General features: G+C 35.7%; 1 protein-coding gene across 1 annotated transcript in view; it reads left to right on the forward strand.

Annotated features, from left to right (window-relative positions):
• Positions 1–3,374: 3,374 nt before the first annotated feature.
• The window catches only part of LOC122146968 (tumor necrosis factor receptor superfamily member 16-like), a 28,130-nt gene continuing 11,640 nt past the window's right edge, over positions 3,375–19,864 (forward strand). The window contains exons 1-3 of the mRNA XM_042767310.1: positions 3,375–3,732; positions 8,937–9,078; positions 14,336–14,695. Coding sequence (XP_042623244.1) covers positions 3,700–3,732; positions 8,937–9,078; positions 14,336–14,695 — 535 coding nt within the window. The 5' untranslated portion in view covers positions 3,375–3,699. The remainder of the gene's footprint in view (positions 3,733–8,936; positions 9,079–14,335; positions 14,696–19,864) is intronic.

Consider the following 19,864-nt stretch of genomic DNA (forward strand, 5'->3'; position numbering starts at 1 on the left):
TGTGTCTGAAACCTCTGATTAACATTAAACACCTTTGCACTGAATCCTCTGTGTCCTCGTCTGTGTCTGACAGTGACATTTTGAAGTAAAGACTGAAATTGTATTTTCTTGTAAAACATACTCCAATAATCTTTGTTTTATATATGAATTACGAATTTTCATAATTTTTTTTACGTGTTCTGACATCAATAAAAATGAAATAAATAGATAAAAATATGAATTTCTTGATTTTAATATTATTGTTTTATTATTAATTTAAGTAACATGGTCTATTTTATGCCGGAAAACTGAATCAAACCTTTTTAGTGCAACATTGCTTTAATGAGTTTTTCTGCATCATGCCCGATTCCCTTGAACATGCTATGGAAATTACCGTAAACTTGACAACTTCTTGTTCCGAGTGAGTTCTCTGATTTTTTCTCATGGTTTTCTCAGAAGATTTGTAGTGTCTTGTTATTCTCCCTCCATAAGAATGATCCTCCTTGGGATAAGAATGTTGTACATTTCCTTTCTCATTTCCTTTGTTGTGTTTGGATAGTTCTGCTTGTTCTGTGAATTGTGGTAAAATGCTGAATGATGGTGTGCAGTTTGTCATTCCTTTAGCAGTTGTTTCCGAGTGCTCTGCAAGATTTGTTGACCCTCTTGTCTTTGGCAGTGGTTCCCAGACATAGACTGTCAGGGGTGAAGCCATCTGACTCCATTTGTGGTTAAAACCCCATGATTTGATGATACTGTATTTCACACAACATTAACCAAAACCACATTTAGGAATATTTGCATGTCTTTGCAAAAATATCAAACCAAGAGTCATTTAGAATAGAACAAGTTTCCCAAATAAAACATCTCACAGTTATAAATTTAGTCAAATTAAAACAAAATGAAACATAGACAGTTGGCAAAGGTCTCAGCAGTTTGAGCAATTGTCTAATAAGTTCTTGGCCCTAATTCTCCACTATATTGTGTTGAGTCTGGGGTCTGGGGAGAATCTGTATCTGCGCAGAAGAGAGGTGAAATCCTACAGTAGGACATTTATAGTTTCATATTTTATAATAATGTAAAATGGGATGATATTCTCTTGGTATCAGTCACAACTTTAAGGCGGACTTACTTATTGTTTTCTGTGTTTATTGGCCTCACAGAGATAACCAGCTGGAATGCCCTTCATAGTCACCAGAGGGCACTCCATCCCATATCTTTGCCACTCAATCCTGGACTGCATTTCCCGTAACCCATTGCCCAGACTCATCATGCCTGATTCACCTGTTGCTCATTAAGGCTCGTCTAATTTGTACAATTTCTAATTGTGTTTAAGGTCCCTCAAGTCATTGTGAAGAGGGTCAGCCTTGCATCTGTCAGGCTGACATGGGTGGTCCCTCCAGCCTTAGCATCTTGCAGAGCTGGCAGTCCTTGGTTCCTGGCAACTTGGCTTGAGGTGGTAATTTTATTATCTTGTGGAAATACTAGACTAGGGATGTGTATATAGTTCATTTAGTTATAGTTAGTTTAGTACTGAACCATCCAACCATATTTTTAATAATGGAGTCACTCAGAGCTTCCCAGAGCTCTCTGTCAAGCCTGCCTGCACAAGTTTCTCACACTGCCACCCCAGATGTTCCTGCCACTGGCATCTGGGCCCCAGAGATCTATGTCACGGATACATCAGAGTTTTCAGTTATGTCCACATGAGGTCCCTTTCTCAGCTGCTTTGGTCCCAGAGATTTTGTCAGGGTTGCTCCTGTGAAAGGTTCCTGACATGAAAGTATCAGGATCCCCATTTCAGAGCATTGCTGGTCCAAGAGGTCCTTCACACTGCTACTCCAAAGTTTCCTGCCATGGGCAACTGGGCAGGTCCAGAAATCACCGGGAACGGTGCCCTAAAGTTTCCTGGTGCTGCTTCTCCAGAACCGGCTGAAGTCAGAGAGGTCAGAATCACAGGCAATATAGAGGTCACTTGACAGGGTACAGGGTTTATGAAGCAGCCTAGTTTCTAGCTCCAGCGTATGGTTCCTGCTGCCACCACCCAAGAACCCGCTACGGCTCCAGAGTTCTGTCATAACAGCTCTAGTTGTATAACTTCCAAGGTTTCCAGATATGACTGACCGGGTCACGTTGATGCCTGTCATGTCCACCACAAAGGTTCCTCTCATGCAGAGATTCATGCCACACCACCAAAAAAGTTTGAGCCGGTGCTGTCCCTGTGTTTATTGTCATAGCTTCACTCAGAGCTTGCTGTCCAAGGCTGTTCTGGTCCTAGAGGTTTCTGTCTCGACTGCATCAGAAGATCCTCAGTTATTCTTGTCACCAGTGTGATTCCTCCATCAGAACATTACATCTGTGTGCCACATTTAAACACAATGTAAGTTTACTATTTTTAAGTTTTAAAGCTTTAGAGAGGTTAAGCTTCTTGTTGTAACTGTTTACATTTATCACTAAGTAAGTAGAAAAGTTCAGATACACCATTTAAAATTGTACCCAGCCTTTTCCAAGCTTGTCTAATGCTTGATGGAAATACCAGCATTTCAAGAACTAATTAGTATAATATACAGCTCTGTGTGTGTTTTGTAACTCGGTACTCAGCAGACTTTACATTGCTGCATCCAAAAGTTTAGGTAGCTGACTTGCTGCTTTACTGCATTATCAAACAGTGCCTTTTCAGGCAGCGTTTGCACATAAAGGTACCTCATGAAACTGATTTCAGACAGGCTCCTGAGGCACCATAACAGCTTATTACATACGTCAATGTTTTCCGCAAGACTCTTATTTTTTAATCGCGAGAGGATGAAAAGTTACAAATTTACCTATAAGTATCCACACTACTTTGTGGGCAGGTGTACGTTATGGAGAACAGATACCCACCTGAGCGCTGACACGTCTACAGTATACACTGCAGTGTATGCGCGCCCTCTAGCGGAGAAGCTGAGCTCTTAAGCTTGCGGACTCGGCAGTCGTAAGTATATGTGAGCTCACGCGCCTCCCGCCCCAGAGAGGATGTTTTTTGTTACATTGTTACAGTTTAATGTTTTATGAAAACCTAATCCGTCATAAACTATCAGTTCACATGATTTATGAGCCTCTTAAGATGTTGCTGCAATTATATAACTTACCAAACTTTATACTGAGGGCATTATTTAACCCACAAAAGCCACACTACAAATCTACCAATTATGACAAAAAGTTAATTATTATTTAGATACTATAAATATAGATATAAGGATGTTTTTGTCTCACACCAACGCCTAACTAATTTGTGGCTAGACGTGTTTCCTTCAATATTGCGTGTTTATTGGTATTGTTTTAATGTATTGATTTGTGTTGCTGTGAGCTGGATGCGGATGGGAGGGGAAAACGCTGAACTGACATATGAGAAAGAGTGAGAGAAAAAGAGGGGGTGAATCCTTCTCTCTTTTCAAAGCTGTATCACTGGACGTGCACTTGCACATATTGCAGTTGCGTCTCATATATGAGGAGACTCACACCACAACCTTCAAAAGAATTCATCTGGAAAAACCGCTCTCACGATTGCTCAATAATGCTGCACGCTTATTTGTGAAACTTCAGCGGACGCGCATGAGGATCAGAGCGATTTCAGGCTTTGATTCTATGAAGGAACTATGATGCTGAATTTATTATTTCAGAGCACATGTAAAGAGTGAATAATCCATCCGCGGTCTACTTCATCCAGAACGCCCTTCATCCAGCATGCTCGCTGCGACTGTAGTATTTCTTCTCGTGGTGAGTACACAGTCTCCAACTCAGTATGCAGCTCTAGAACTTTTTCTTGCTCTTGTCACACTTGAAAAAGCGGAACATTATAGCAGACTATCAGTGAATGGAGACAGTCACTGTCTAAATTGTGTCTTATGATTGTGTAAATTGTTTGAGTTTTGAATTGGAATGACCTGTTTGTTTGATATTTATTTATTTAGTGAGTGATTTTAATTGATTCTTTGATAACAGTTATATTATAACATGTCTTTCAATTTATTACACTTTGTAATCAGTATAATAATTCATTTTGTAATACATTACAATACATGATCAACACAGTATCATGTGTCATAATGCATTCATACATTCATAATGCATGCTGTAATGCTTTATATTGTTTATGAAAACATTAAATACATTATGAAGTGTATAATAAGGCATCATGAACACTTTTAAGGTCTTTTTTTGAATATAATAACCCTATTATCTCATCACGCCCACTTTGACAGACAGCACATTGTGTTCTTTCACTTGTCTTACCAGCTAAAATGTAGTTATTTATAAAGCTAATTGTTATGTATTTTGTGTGGGTGTTGAATGAGGGGTGTATGTGTGTGCTATTGAAGCAAAAGCAGTAAGAATAATGATAGATAATTCATGAAGTACACCACATAACTTCAGTCACATTTGTAAGCTTAACTGCTTTATTTTTTATGTTTGTACCAATCTCCTGATAGAGACATGTGTTGTGGTCACATGTCTTGTCTTGTTTCAGATCTGAAGCTGGAGCTACACCCATCTGAACGGCATGATGGGTGTGTGGGCAATAACTACTGCATGTCGCAGTCAGAGCGGGTGCCCTTTGTATTAGTGTCATTTTACTGGTAGCTGAATTACTCTGTGTTGTTCTTCTATAAAAGAAGTATACAAACACTTCTAGGCACTGTAACTGATTGTGGATGCTTTGGTACTTGCTTAGGAAAAAAATAAATGTTGTTCAATGTTCAGTCAGTTGGCACACCCATGAGATCTCAAGACCCACAGAGACCGTTTGCTGTGCCAAAAACCCAACATACAGTATCATGCAAATTTTATAGGACATGAAATAGTCATTTGTTTTTCCATCTGTTTTAGACACACAAGTACAGATTTTGTAATTAATGAAGAACATGCCCTCACCTTTGCAAAAGTTATGTCCACAATACAAAGGTTTTCTGGGTGGTCGCTATAAGTGGTTGCTAACTGGCCCAACTTGAAAGATTCTCTGTGAGATTCTCGTCCCTAGATATAACTTCAAAAGAAAAATCCTTCAAAAAAACAAAAAAAACAAAAAAAAAACATGAAAATTTAACAATAACGGCACTAGAAGTTTGAAAAATTGACCCTAGTCGGAACTTGCCTTGTATTTTATTATGCCAAATTTCATAACTTTTTATGATGTGATTCTAAAGGTTTTACAGGCAGAGCACGTGGAAAAATAACACAATTGAAAATTGAAAATTCTCCTCTAGACTCAGTGCTTCTGGAATACACTGTAGATCATATAGCATTAAAATACAAACTAAAGCAAGCGAGAGAGAAAGAGCTCCATTAGCTCCAGTAGCCTCATTAGTGAGAGACAGCTTTAACAGAACAGTAGATGACTTTGAAATGTTGACAAGTGCCAACAGGCTATAAGGGTTAAGAGTTAAGTGCATTCAAGCATACAAACAGCAGCTCTCAAATATCAGGTTGACTTTGTGACAGACAGAACAGGAGGGAGAAACATTCTGCAGAACTGACAAATACATCCACATGATATGCGTATCATATTTTTTGCCAATCATTCTTTGGTCAATGTGCCAAATGTGTCAAGACAGCACATTTAGGTGATAAAATGGTGTGAGTGCATGTCTGCAGTCAGACTGCATGTCCCTATAATAAATAAATTTTTATAATGTATAATAATAATTATTATTTTTGTATTATTTAATAAAAACAATTTTATAATAATATTACTAGAGCTGTCTCTTGAGTTAAGTGCCAAAACACACACATGGTGGTGATTTTTGCAAGCACCACTCACATATCTGTAGAAAATGTAAAACACTACACTAAAATTTGACAGACAGATGTTGTTGATGAATGCATTTCGTTAGGACCGTTCTTAGGAGTATGATAAATGAAAGTCAACATGTTCTGAAACGCTACTGATTGTATCTACTTAAACAGCGCTGCACAAGTTACAGCAGCTTGGCCTTCTGTCAGGAGGATTGTGATTGCAAACAGGTTCTATGACATGCATCGTTGTTTGTGACCCTTCACACATTTCTAAAACATGGTAATCTGTGAACCTCATAATTGTGCACAAATTATGTGTGGCCAAATCTCTAGAGTCATGGGCTGCTGAACTTTTGGGGGGTTGTTGAACTTTACCTGAGTTGGAATGCTCCTGTAGGGTCGTGTTTGTGTTTTAATGTGAGCGAGGAGGAGGAGGTTGCCCCACGCCAGGGGGTAATGTGGGGGACAGGTAGAAACGAATGGAATGTTAATTTGTGCTTTCTCAAACTCCTCTTCTTCTCACTCAGCTCTGTCACTACTCCAGCTGACTCACAAACGCCTTGGGGGATCATCAAATCTATCTTTCTTTAACTCTTTACCTCTGTCTTTCTTCTCACTCTTTTAAACGTCATTCCTCACACCTGTGTCAAACATCGTTATTCTGAAAGCCACACACTCAGCCAGTCAGCTTTTGGCATTCATGTTAGACCCTCAGACATCAGCTATGCAACAGCTGCTTTATTTTAAGGCTGTGTTGGAAAATCGTATTTATGGGATGCACACCTGAATGACATGACAATGACTTAGAAATAGGGAACCACCAGTTCTCATCAAGAGAATAATAAAATGCATAAAGCATTCCTAAATGCTGTGTTTATATATATGTATTTTTTTTACATAATGAAGTTATATAAATAAAAAAACACTGTGAGATATAAAGTCGTAAGCACAAGTTGTGAATTCACAATAACAAGAAAAAGTCACAATTAATAAGCCATAAAGTGACACTGCAAGATATTAAGTCACAATTATGAGAAATAAAAATTGCATTTGGGAGATATATAGTCACAATTCTAATAATAAAAGTTATAATTACAAGATGCAAAGTCACAAGTACAATTAATTTTTTTTTTAATCTAAGGCAGAAACACATAAATCTGCCATAGAATTTAAAACTCTAATTTACATTTCCAATAACCTTTTTATGAACAATTACCACAGAAATGTGTCACGTTTCATGAATGAGTTCCCTAATGCACATCCTTTGCTTTTCATTTTGCTGCACTAGTGTTAAAACCCTTCCTATGTTTATTAGTAAAAAAAGGAATTAAAAACAATACAAAAACAAATCAATTTGAGCACAAAGTAGGGACTTCCAAGAATGACTTATAGGCATCATAAATTATTTGTTAACCTTGTGAACGTAAATAAAAATCTTTGGACAAGAGGCACATGGTAAAACACAGGACGGCCCTGTTCAGCTGCCATATTTATGCTGTACCTGTCAATCATACAGTCTGATGGATGTTCAAAGGAAAGGCTGTTGTGAAAGAATTGAATTCAGGTTAAACATACCATGAAGATTTACTGTATATGCGGATAAAGTCTGGTAAAACGCATTTATTCCCTTCTGAAGCTCTCTGATCTCTCCAAAGCAATGCTATTGATAGGCATTTTCAGGACTGAATATTGCAACAAGTCTTGTTACACAAATAGTATTTTTGGCTCTAAGTCTGTGTGGGAAGTTGTCAGTTTCTGGGATTGCATCCCCTGGAGATAGACTCAACCAAATCAAAGGCATGGGAGTGGGAAACGTCTGAATCGCCACTGGCTTCACGTCTATGAAGTCATTTCTGTGCCACTGGCAGCAACAAAACAATTGCAAAAAAAAGGATAGTTTCCAAACAGTTTCCCGATCACTCTTACTGGCCCTGCTATTGCTCATACAAAAAAGAAATCCTGCCTCAAACAAATACTATAGGTTGATCCAAACGTTGACATGTCGGACCATTCAAAGAAACAGTACCATAGTGTTTTAGTCTATAAGACTACATGAAATTGCTTAATAAGTGCTGTTTTTCTTCTCTGTAGGCATATTTCCCATAGAATAGCAATATCAAAAGGATTGTCCTTTTTAAAAATTAGCCATGTAATATAAAATATATAATAAAGTAATAAAATGCTTTCTTACTTGCTATTGGTAGTCAGAGGCTGGTGGTACAGTATTAAAGTGCAGTCACATTAGTGAAACTTTGGTGAAATTTCATGTGCAAAGTAGATCCATTGTCAATAGTGTAGCGATTCATGAAGCGACAAGCAGCTTCATATTGGTAAACCCTGCAAATTGCATGTTTAAAGTTCAGAAAACTTCAGAACATAATAATGTAATAACGGTTAAACTGTCTTGTGGAAAAAGTATAAAAAAAAAAAGGTAAATGAAAAGTTAATAAAAATTAAGTTTAAAAAGTATATATAGATATAAAGAGAAAATGTTACCATTGATGAAGTCACAATAATGAGAAAAAAGTCATAATTATGAGAATTAAAGTTACAACTGCAAGATATACAGCCACAGACACATTTTTAATGTTTTATTCTGAGGCAGAAAAATGATTCCAAAGAACCAAAATCTGTAATTTACAGAAGAACATTTTATGAACAGTTAACAAAAAAATTTGTTCTGCTCACGTTTCATGAATGAGGCCCATAATGTGCATCCTTTGCTTTTCTGCCATGCTTGCAGTGGTGAGATATAAAGTAACTTGGCAAAATATGAAGTTACAATTGCAAGATACTAGGTTGCAGTTAAAATATTTTTTTTTAAGTTGAATCTGATGTGTAATCCATATTCACAGAATTTTGCGAGGGAAAATGTGACATCCTCATTCTATTGAGCATTTGACTGGACAAAACAAAAAGTGCAAGTGACATCATTAGTATCAGTAGATTTTAAATGTGTTTATCTGATTAAATGCTATTTTGTAATTCTATTTTGTAATTCTATGTTTATCTCTATTAAAGACTTGATGAAATGGAAGTAACAGCAGATCTTTTCTTCCTTATTGTGATGTACATCAGAGTGGAAATATTTAAAAATGAAAGACATTTTTTAAATACATGTATGATTCATTCACGTTGAATTTACATTTTATGCCAACTTTAATTGTACTTTCTCTCTATCTCTATAGGGCGAAGTCTTGTCTACACAGGACTCATGTCCTTCAGGGTCGTACACGACCAGTGGGGAGTGCTGCAAACAATGCCAACCCGGGGAAGGGGTGGTGACGCCCTGCGGAGCGACACAGACAGTGTGTGAACCATGTCTTGACAGTGAGTATCCACAGAGATGTTGGCCGCAGCGTTGCTAAAATGAAGCAGCTGCCTTATTTAAAATGCCATTTCCTGTGCTGAACTCTCACTTGAGGGGAGGCAAAGGGCTTTTGAGCTGTGAACAGTAATTAGTAATTAAAGTGGAAATGCTTTTAGGAAATGAGACTTGACAAAACATTGTCTGGAGAGCTCAGAGACCAATCTGAGTGTTTTCAGCTACTCACAGCTCTAAGTGAGTTTAATTAAGGCAAAATCCAGTTGTTGTGCTGGCAGGGTCACGTAACAGAGTGTTTGTACCAACGTTTGGGGGTTAGAATTTTTTATTTACGGAGACTGGTCCTGAGCCAAGGCTTGGTCCAGAGCCTGCCAGAATCCCACTGCTTCCAAGAATCCCACCATCTCCCACATGTCTGTTTGCATGACCCAGCTGAACAAGACAAGATAGGAGAAGAGAGATAAATGGATATAGAGGACAAGTAGCCAGAAATGTGACCAAACATAGTCATCCTTTAGTACGTACAGTATTCATGTAGAGTTTCTTGCCTCCTTAAACAAACAAAAAAAATTAATTATTTGTACAATATGTTTCAAATTTATTTTGTATATATTGTTAGTGGGGGATTTGTTAGGCTTTTGGCTTCAGAACTGCCTTAATTCTTCGTGGCATAGATTCAACAAGGTGTTGGAAACATTCCTCAGAGATTTTGGTCCATATTGACATTAAAGCATCACGCAGTTGCTGCAGATTTGTCGGCTGCACATGCATGAGCGAATCTCCCATTCCACCACATCTCAAAGCTGCTCTATTGGATTGAGATCTGGTGACTGTGGAGGCCATTTGAGTAAAGTGAACTCATTGTCATGTCAAAATTATGTCAAAAAGGCGCAATATAAAAAGGCATATCTAATTTGGCACAATGATCATTCTGCTCTGGACATTCTGCAATATTTTGGTATTTTCACTGAAATTGCTATGCTGATAATATATTTTTGTAAACATTGCATTAATTTAAAAAACAGAAAAAACTGGAATGCAATCAGACCTTTGGACTGCTGTATGTCTGAATGCTTCTTCTAAAATGCATTAGGAGAAATAAGAATATACACAAATGAAACACTTGCTGACCTACATTAAGAGTTTAGAGCTACAAAATTATTATAGATAGCATAACTCATCAGATCATATGGTCTGAGAGGAGAATGAGAACATTCTCTGGAGAAAATCTGAGAAGTAGGAGAATTCAGCAAAATCTCTATTTGCTGTGCATCTAACCTTACTGGTGTCTATGAGATATTAAAGAGACTTCATTTGTGATTTTCTTTCATGTAGGATAATATTGTATAAAGGTTCATTCAACATATTAATCACACAGACAGATAACCTAAACTAACCTACTCTTGAGTTCTGTGCATATTACTTTTTTGTTAATATTTAGTAGCCTTGGGTAAAGGTCACAGAATGGCATGTCCACCAAGACCTCCTGTCATCCACTACAACCCACAACAAACATTCTTCCTTCTGTTATTCCCATCTCTTCATCAGGCCTTCCCTAAGGGCCTGTGCTGGGATCTGCATTCCACATCCATCAGCTTAACCATTACATGCTGAAAACCCCAAACTGTTCCTTTCACAGCCTCGTAAGTCACCTAATGCTGTTTGACAGCACTTCAGCAATAATGTGTTGACATGTAATAGTAGCATTTGGGATGGTACTGGAATGAAAACAGCTATTTAAGAAGTGATCATTTAAGATAACGGGCTCATATTAATTCCTGACACATAAGCGCTGTGTGTAATGTCAAAGAACCAGGTGTGTATATTCACCATTCACCTCCACAATTGACCTTCTCTATCAAAGAAAAAAAGAAAAAGAAAAATTGAGTGTCCTGACAAGCCCAACACAGCAACATTAGCTCAACCAATGGTGTGAGTTTGGGACGTAACTATCAGCACTACAGCACAATAACATTATTTACAGTATTTATAGTTGACTCCGTAAAGCGGATGGCTCCACCCAGTTACCTTCTGATAAATGTTACCGCCTGTCGCCCTCAGGGAGATTTTGAAGTTTACTTTTATGTGCCTTCTGTTTACTTGCAGTTGTCACTACAGGCTCCCATTATTGAACTGTAGATGAATTCATGACTCTTTAGCTTCTGTATTTTTCAAACTTGTGTTGATAATTCTAATTCTTTTACTCTGATATGGTGATTTTACAGAGTGAAAGGTAAACACTATCATAGTTTAGTTTAATATGAGAAGACATTTATGATTAAAATATATTTTGGGTTCAAGAAGTGAAAAAGAAGTGTTCTTAATTGTGCTGAATGTAAACTTAAGAGTACTTAAAAAAACTGTATTTACAGATGTGTATAATATCATGTATAATAAAATGTGTATAGTGTATAATATCACTGAAATAAAAGTCCACATAAGTGTACTTAGATTACACTTTCATGACTGTTTCTTAACACTCTCAAGTACACTTTTAAAAAGTAATGTCATATTAATAAGGTCAAATTAAAAGTTTTATCATAAAGTATATTTTAAATCTTAAAAGAAGTACACTTTATTTTGATGTGTTGACTAAAATACTAGATTGCAATTTAATCATTATAAATGTTTAATTGTAAATTTATTAAAATACATGACATACTGGTTTCAGTAGAAGTGACATTAAGTTATATTTTAGTTACCATAAATGTGTTCACATAAATGTGGTTCACTTTAATCGTATTTCAATATATAGGACAATAAAAGTAATTCTGAAATTACATATAAAAATATACAGTCCTACATATAAAGACTTAAAGTCCTACTTAAGTGGGTCCAAAAAATCTCAACACTGAAACAAACTGTAATTGCATTTAATATAAATTTAAACTATAATAAATTTTCATTTAATTGCACATAACATACAATTCAGTGTCCAAAAACATTACATTCAGTTCACATTTAAGCATATTCTTTAAATGCATATTATATAGTAAGTACTTGTTTTCTAAGTATGTTAAAGTGTACTTCTTCACAAGGGTTATGTAGTTTGGGTTATGGATGTGCTAAAACTGCTCAGCTGAATTTTAAAAGTAAGCTTGGTGTAGGTGTAAATGTTAAAAATGTACATGATAATATATGAAATCCAATCTAAGTACACTCTAAATGTTAAACTATGATTTTGTTGACTTTATTTTATGACTTTATGCGACTTTATTTTTTTTTAACCACGTAACAGATCAGAGTTTCTTGCAATGAATGAAGCTGTTTCTATTCACTCAACAGTAAATGGCAAGTTGACACATTAACACATCCATTTAGTGAAAGTAAAAAACTCTCTCAATTAATTTGAGTTCATACAAGCTGCTTGCATAATAATATAATATGTTATGTTAATAGTTTTAAATGAGGAATAGCATGCCACACCTCAGGACATGTCAACTTTCATTATTCATCCAATAAGTACATTTTGAGTAATTATTGTGTACAAGTTAATTCAGACATTTTGCATTGAAAAGAAAGTGCATCAAGTGGTAACATCTAAATTACCTAGTTTTATTCAATTCAAAAATATTTCAATAATAATAAATAACAAATAAATAAATAAATAATTACTGTATCAATCACATCCAGTTATAACCAACAAAAATATTTTTTCTGGGGTTAGATCAATAGCTCTTAAATCTAAATCATTTCAGTATCATTATTTATTTTTTGGCTTTATATTGGCTTTATACTGCCTCATATCTGCTGTTCTGCATCTGAAGACATGACTATTATCAGCTGTATTTTTTTTAAGACCATAGTTATCTAGCAGTTCATACTAAAACGCTACCTCAGCACTTTAGTCTTAATGTTGATTGACACATACACTCCATGACTTGTACAGTTGAGAACACCCGCATACATCGTCCGTCTGTTGAAATGCATAGACATGCATTATTGATCGCTAGCATTATGCTAATGGATCTCAAAGGGCAGAGATCAGGAGAAGAGTAGACTCAAAGGGAGAAAGGCTGAGTGGACGGGATTTCGTCTGCAGGAAATGCACAGATTACCCATAACAGTCTCCTAAATAAAGCCCAAATAACTGGCCCCCAGAAGCCATCACATTACCCCGTTATCATTAGGGCCATTAGCAGCTTCTGCACACAGGGGAACCCATAATGTGCAACTCTACTTGTCCAGCACAAAGACACAATAACATTTCATCCACTTTGATGGATAGATGTAAGGATAATTATGGCATTAGTGTGTTATTTTTCTCTCTGTCACTGTCTGGTCACTGCTTCTATGAATATCCTGCCAGTGGCATATACTGTAACACTTGATATAGTATGGGGCACTGGGGCAACACACACACACATACATACACGAACAAAACAGCTTCCTGAATAATTTAGTGATAGCTAGACCTCTATCCACTAATATATCTGAATATGTTGGAGGATGGGAATACAATACCAGGAGCATGCAGCATTAGATATTTGCTCTCCACTCTTTGCAATATTGACATCATAATTTCTTCTGGTAGCTTCCTGTAGATTCTAGATATCTATGAGAATACATGTGGTCAAAATATGACTCATGACTTTCTTTCACCCTTTTTCCTACAACTAAGAAAGTATTTTTTTATATGGCACATTTTCTGGAAGCGGTGTCATTCTATGACATATTTCAGAAAGCAGATTTAGAAATCATATTTTTCCACCTCAGCTCCAAAGTGCTAGGTCCATAACTGCCATAGACATCAGAAGTCCACCGACATTCAGATTAGGGACCAACATGTATGGGTTTTTCCAGTGGAGATACCTCAATTCTAAAGCTGCAATCATCCATTACTAGCCAAACCCTATTATCCCTTTCAGAGTAGTTTTGGAATTTATAAAATGTAGTATTGGTCTTATAATCAATCACACATCATAGTTTTTTGGGGGAATCTTTCAGATCTTTTAACCTTGTAACATTTGAAATGTTTTGCAGTTGATTGAAATGGGATTGAAGGTCAATGCAAAAATGGCTAATAACTGCTGAGCCTGTAAATACTTCAACTGAATGAAAATAAGAAATGTTGCCTTGGAAACTAACTGAAATAAAATGTTTATTTTATTTTATTTATTTCAGCTCATTTTTATTTTATTTCAAGAACTGAAACAGTTTTTTGGTATGGTTAGGTAATGATAATAACCCTGAAATGCACAACTACAAACTTTGAATGTTCAAAGAGACTGTCTTCTTAACCTTTTCTCCTTTTGCCTTCAGGCGAGACATTCTCTGAAAACTTCAGCCACACGGAGCAGTGTCAGCCGTGTACACCATGTTCTGAACTCATGCGCATGCTGACTCCCTGCACTGATGCCAACGACGCAGTGTGTGTCTGCGACTATGGGTTCTTCTTCAGCAAAATGACGGGCCGCTGTGAGATCTGCACGGTGTGTCCTGTGGGCCAGGGTGTGCTGATCCGCTGTAATTTTGACCATGACACGATGTGCGAGGAGTGTGTGGATGACACGTATTCAGATCAGGAGACCTCTTTTGACCCCTGCATGCCCTGCTCTGTCTGCGATCAGCCTGAGATGGAGTTGAGAAGCTGCACACCTTTCAGTGATGCTGTCTGCCAAGGTAGGAGAATCGAGAATAGAAATCAAACAGAAGCTGTAAATAGATGGGTTATCATTAGACAGTGTGACAAACAGTTTTCTGTTACTCAGCATCTTGCTTTGTTTTAAAATTACTAGCAAAGAAATTGCCCTGTGTATTGACCCTCAATGGCTCTGTTCTCTGGAGATGACAGCTGAAGACAAGTTAGTTATGACAATTCGATTTTTACATTTGCGTATGTCACCACTACAATATTAGTGAACTTGTTTTTATTATTTATTTATTTATTGTGTTGATGGGTGGTTGCTCCAGCTATGGAACTTTCTAGGCACCACCTTTTTACATGCTGTCTTGATTTTTTCACTTCTTTTACATAATGCATTATCATAAATGTTTTCCAAAACACAAATGATTAACAGTCTGAATAGAATTCCTTGAAGACTTCACCATACTTCTAAAACTCTCTAGTATACTCAATATTTGGTATCATTTCGGGAGCTTGTGTCACAACAGATAGAGATTTCACATGCTGTATTTATCTTGATACATCTTTCATGTTTAAAACATTTTTATAGTTATATGTAATAACTGTTTACGATTTGTCTCTTATGCTCAACGAGGCTGCATTTATCTATTATTCAAATTATCGCTTAACACAAAAAAATTGATATACAGGTTATTTTTGTCAAACAAAAAGAAAACTATGGCGAACAATATGTATACAGTATATATATATATATATATATATATATATATATATATATATATATATATGACTGCATGCGATGAATAAATTAATGAATGAAATTTGCTAATGATCATTGTGTAATTCTCAGTTCACTTTTGTGTTTGTGTGTAGATGTACATAGTATGTCTACAAACAGACAAGTAATATTATTTAAAACTAAAAAGGCCAAAACACATCACCCTTTTGTGATTGGTCAGCTCACTGAACTCTCTGTACAGTATAATGTCAGATGCTCTTGGCATAGCCGAAGCTTAATATTTGCCATCTTATTGCTGAGCTGAAATGCGCTGTGAATAAAATTAACAATATCTTAAGAACGGATCACATTCAAAGTTCTGCAGTCAACATTACAGGCTTTGTCCTGTGTCTGGCCTCTTAACACGGTTTCAGAAGAGGATCAGAGAAAGAGGCTTTGTACACGGCCCAAGTCCTGCCATCAAAGAAAACCCTACTAAATGCAGCAGGGCCTATAAATGGATTTTCAGTGTACTTTCTTAATGTATTCTCATTATGGTATTGCACAGAAAATATATGATGTAATTTTAGGCATTTTGTGCAATGTATGTGTATAGACGGCATCTGTAAAATGGAAAAAAAAAATAGCAAATCTTATCACTCAGGAAAATAATGCATCAGTTTCCCTCAATAATCCACACAATTTGAGGCATTAGCAAATTAGTACAAAATCATCTTCCAAACTCATTCCTCACAAAATTGTATTACTTGATTCATAACCTTGAGTATAACCCAAATATCCATAAATTAGCAAAAAGCTAAACTTGGCAAAAAATCACCACCACTTAGTTTGGAAAAATATGGAAAGTGGTTCAGTTATTTCTAACTTGGATGAATATTTATTTTTCTGGATTGTCTTTGACACAAAATTGTCTTGAACAAAGATAAATATTGCCATTGTCTATAGCTAATCAGCAAATATTAAACAGTGATAATCTGGATTGGATCAGTTTGTACATGACTGCCGAGACATGTGCGCGTGTGTGTAAGTGATGTTTATCTGTAAATGATCAATGTAAGATTTTCTCAGACCCAATCTGACCTCTTGCCGAGGTCTTAACATGAAGGTGAGAGGTCATAGGTCATGGGTGGCTACTGATTTCAGTTCAGCCTGGGTTCTATAAACATGGAAATCTCCAGACGAAAGTAAATAAAACATGGTGTTGTTTGCTACAAGGAAGTGAGGTGTCTGTTTCAGATAAAGAATGTTCTTATGTATCAGGAATTTACCAGATTACAGATGATGCAGATGTATCAAAAATGATCTATGAGGGTTTTCACACCAAAGTCCTTTTTAAAAAAAAACAAAAAAACAAACTTACATCCCTTGAAGTGGACCAATCAGTGAACCGAGTAAAAATGCACCCAGATCCCTTTATGTTCACAATGTCCCTTCCCCTGAAAGTGGACTCAGATTCTTTTTGGTCCATATAAAGGGATACTCCACCTCAAAATGAAAATGTTGTCATTAATCACTTACCCCCATGTCGTTCTAAACCCGTAAAAGCTCCGTTCGTCTTCGGAAAACAAAATTTAAGATATTTTGGATGAAAACCTGGAGGCCTGTGACTGTCCCATAGACTGCCAAGTAAATAACAGTGTCAAGGTCCATAAAAAAGTATGAAAGTCGTCGTCAGAATACTCCATCTGCCATCAGTAATGCAATCTGGGTTTTATGAAGCGACGGGAACACTTTTTGTAAGCGAAGAAAACAAAAATAATGACTTTATTCAACAATTTCTTTGTCAACGGTCTCCTCTGTGTCTCTCCATATCACCGTATGCTGCATATGCTCTTCTGTATCAGCCGCACCACAAGGATGCGCTGTTGTCTTTCAAATCAAAGCTAAATACACGTAGAAACAGCACATCCTTGTGGTGTGGATGATACAGAAGAGCATATGCAGCATACGGTGATATGGAGAGACATCCGAGATCATTTGGAGTGTTCACCAGAGGTGGAAAGTAACGAATTACATTTACTTGCGTTACTGTAATTGAGTAGCATTTTTGTGTACTTCTAATTTTTATGGTGAAAATTTTTAATTTATGTAATTTTAATTTTAATTAATTTTATTTTGTTTTAAATATTGTACTTCGCTACATTTTAAAACACATTAATTACTGAGTAAAAAAATAAATAAAATCGCTCCCTGAAAACTACTGCAGTAAAAAATGGGCAGGAGGGCAAACTGGAGCTAAAATCACAAGGATGCAGATGGACAGACAGGCGTTAGTGGTGCAGACACCGCTGAAAAAAAAAAAAAATATATATATATATATATATATATATTTTTTTTTTTTTTTTTTTTTTTTTTTTTTTTTTTAGAACAGGTCTGTAAACAAGTTAATTAAGAGGCTTGCGTTTTAGACACCACATTGCCTGTTTTTGCTCTATTTTTACAACAAAAAATAATTCCAAACACAGCCACCAAAGCACAGTTTTGCGTCTCTGAGCAACATGACAGTGTTTCGTTCCTGAATGAATAAACCGTTTAAATGATTCGGTTCAATCGCAATGACTCACTTATTAACAGTGACTTGCTGACACATACTGGCCATTTAAAGTATCTTTTGATTTTTTTTTTTTTATAATTAATTTCTTATAATTTCAAATGAGTAGTCAACATTTTATGTCTTGTATATCAAAACATTATTCATGCATTTGTAACTGCAGGTTAAATGCATTCTTGTCCTGCACTAAACAGTGTGTAAATACATCTAAATGCCACTTCCAATGAAGCTTCTGCATTTCCTCTGCATTGAAAAGATGAGTTTGTTGATACTGATTTGCCTGGTAACAGCCAAATGTCTTATTATTCTAAATAACTGATTCCTTTAATTAAAAACAACTAGTTTGAGATTAATAGGCCTATCCCAGGGGTGTCAAACTCAGTTCCTGGAGGGCCGTAGCTCTGCAGAGTTTAGTTCTAACCCGGCTCCAGCACACATATCATGTAGTTTTCAAATAAGCCTAAATGATTAGATTAGCTGGATCAGGTGTGTTTATATCTAAACTGTGCAGGACTGTGGCCCTCCAGGAACTGAGTTTGACACCCTTGGCGTGTCCCATTTTGCCTCCCTCCCACTGTTAAAATGTAACGAAGTAATTTTTACTCTATTTTTACTTTTACTTGAGTAGATTTTTAGACTGGTGCTTTTGCTTGTACTTAAGTAAAATTTCATTCATGTAATGGTACTTTTACTTGAGTAGAATATTTTTGTACTCTTTCCACCTCTGGTGTTCACATTTGGTCAGACCCCTGAAAAGGACCAAGTGATCAGATTCAGTTGTGAGACTTTTTTTTGTCTTTCTCTGCTCTAATGGGAGATTAGTCGTGTGGTAACAGGCAGCATGAAAGTGGCGTGTAATTTCATTAAAAAGCATGAAGCTGTATGGTGTGTGTCAAAGAGCCCCATCAATTGCAAAATGCCCTACCGGGGCGAATATTAAAAGAACATGTCACATTTCATGTCATAGGTCACATTTCACCCTCAAATCAAAAAAAAAAACAAAAAAAAAGTTTGGCAAAGAAAGCAAAGCCTTTTTTTTTTTTTTGTAAAAACCCGAGCCTTGTTACTGTCTTTATAACATCAGGATGATGTACTTTTTTTAACAATTATTTGTTGCAGTATAAATGTAATACCACAAATACAATCAAGATACATCAATAATAATAATAATAATAATAATAATAATAATAATAATACAACATAAATAGTAAAAAAAAAAAGTTCATTATGGTAATGAGATTGAACATAGGACTAATTATCTTGAAAAATCTAAGATTATCAAACCAAAACTGAGTACTAATTGATTGAACAAGCATAAAATAAAAAACAACAACAACCTGACAAATCGATCAAAACATATTACAGAAAATGGTTTGCCCACTGTAATGTTTCTTTCTTTCTTTCTCTTTCTTTCTTTCTTTCTTTCTTTCTTTCTTTCTTTCTTTCTTTCTTTCTTTCTTTCTTTCTTTCTTTCTCCCTTAAATAGAATATGATTTTTTTTTTTTTTACATTACTGTAATATACATTTTTGCAGTATAGTAATGAAAACATGCTTAATTATTATGAAAAATGATACAACTTTAGAATTTAAATCTACGGTCAAAATGAAAAAAAAAAAAGATTTAACTAAAGCAAGACATTAAAAATTATAATAATTTAAATATATTTTATATACTTTTTTTTAGTAGAATTTAGAGATATTGAGACTTAAAACTTAAAAAAAATTCTCTAGTGATTTAATTTTATACGTGACCGTGAGACAGTGGAGGGCTTTTTTTTTCAATAATAAGATCATAAGAGATTTTTTTTTGTATATATCTCTCAAAAAAAAATATAAAGATTTATCATTACCCATTTTGTCTTTTTATTTTTGATCTCTTTTTGTTGTGTGTAATGTATGCCTTGAAACTGAGA

The sequence above is a fragment of the Cyprinus carpio genome, chromosome A12 (genome assembly GCF_018340385.1).
Source record: "Cyprinus carpio isolate SPL01 chromosome A12, ASM1834038v1, whole genome shotgun sequence".
Lineage (NCBI taxonomy): Eukaryota > Metazoa > Chordata > Actinopteri > Cypriniformes > Cyprinidae > Cyprinus > Cyprinus carpio.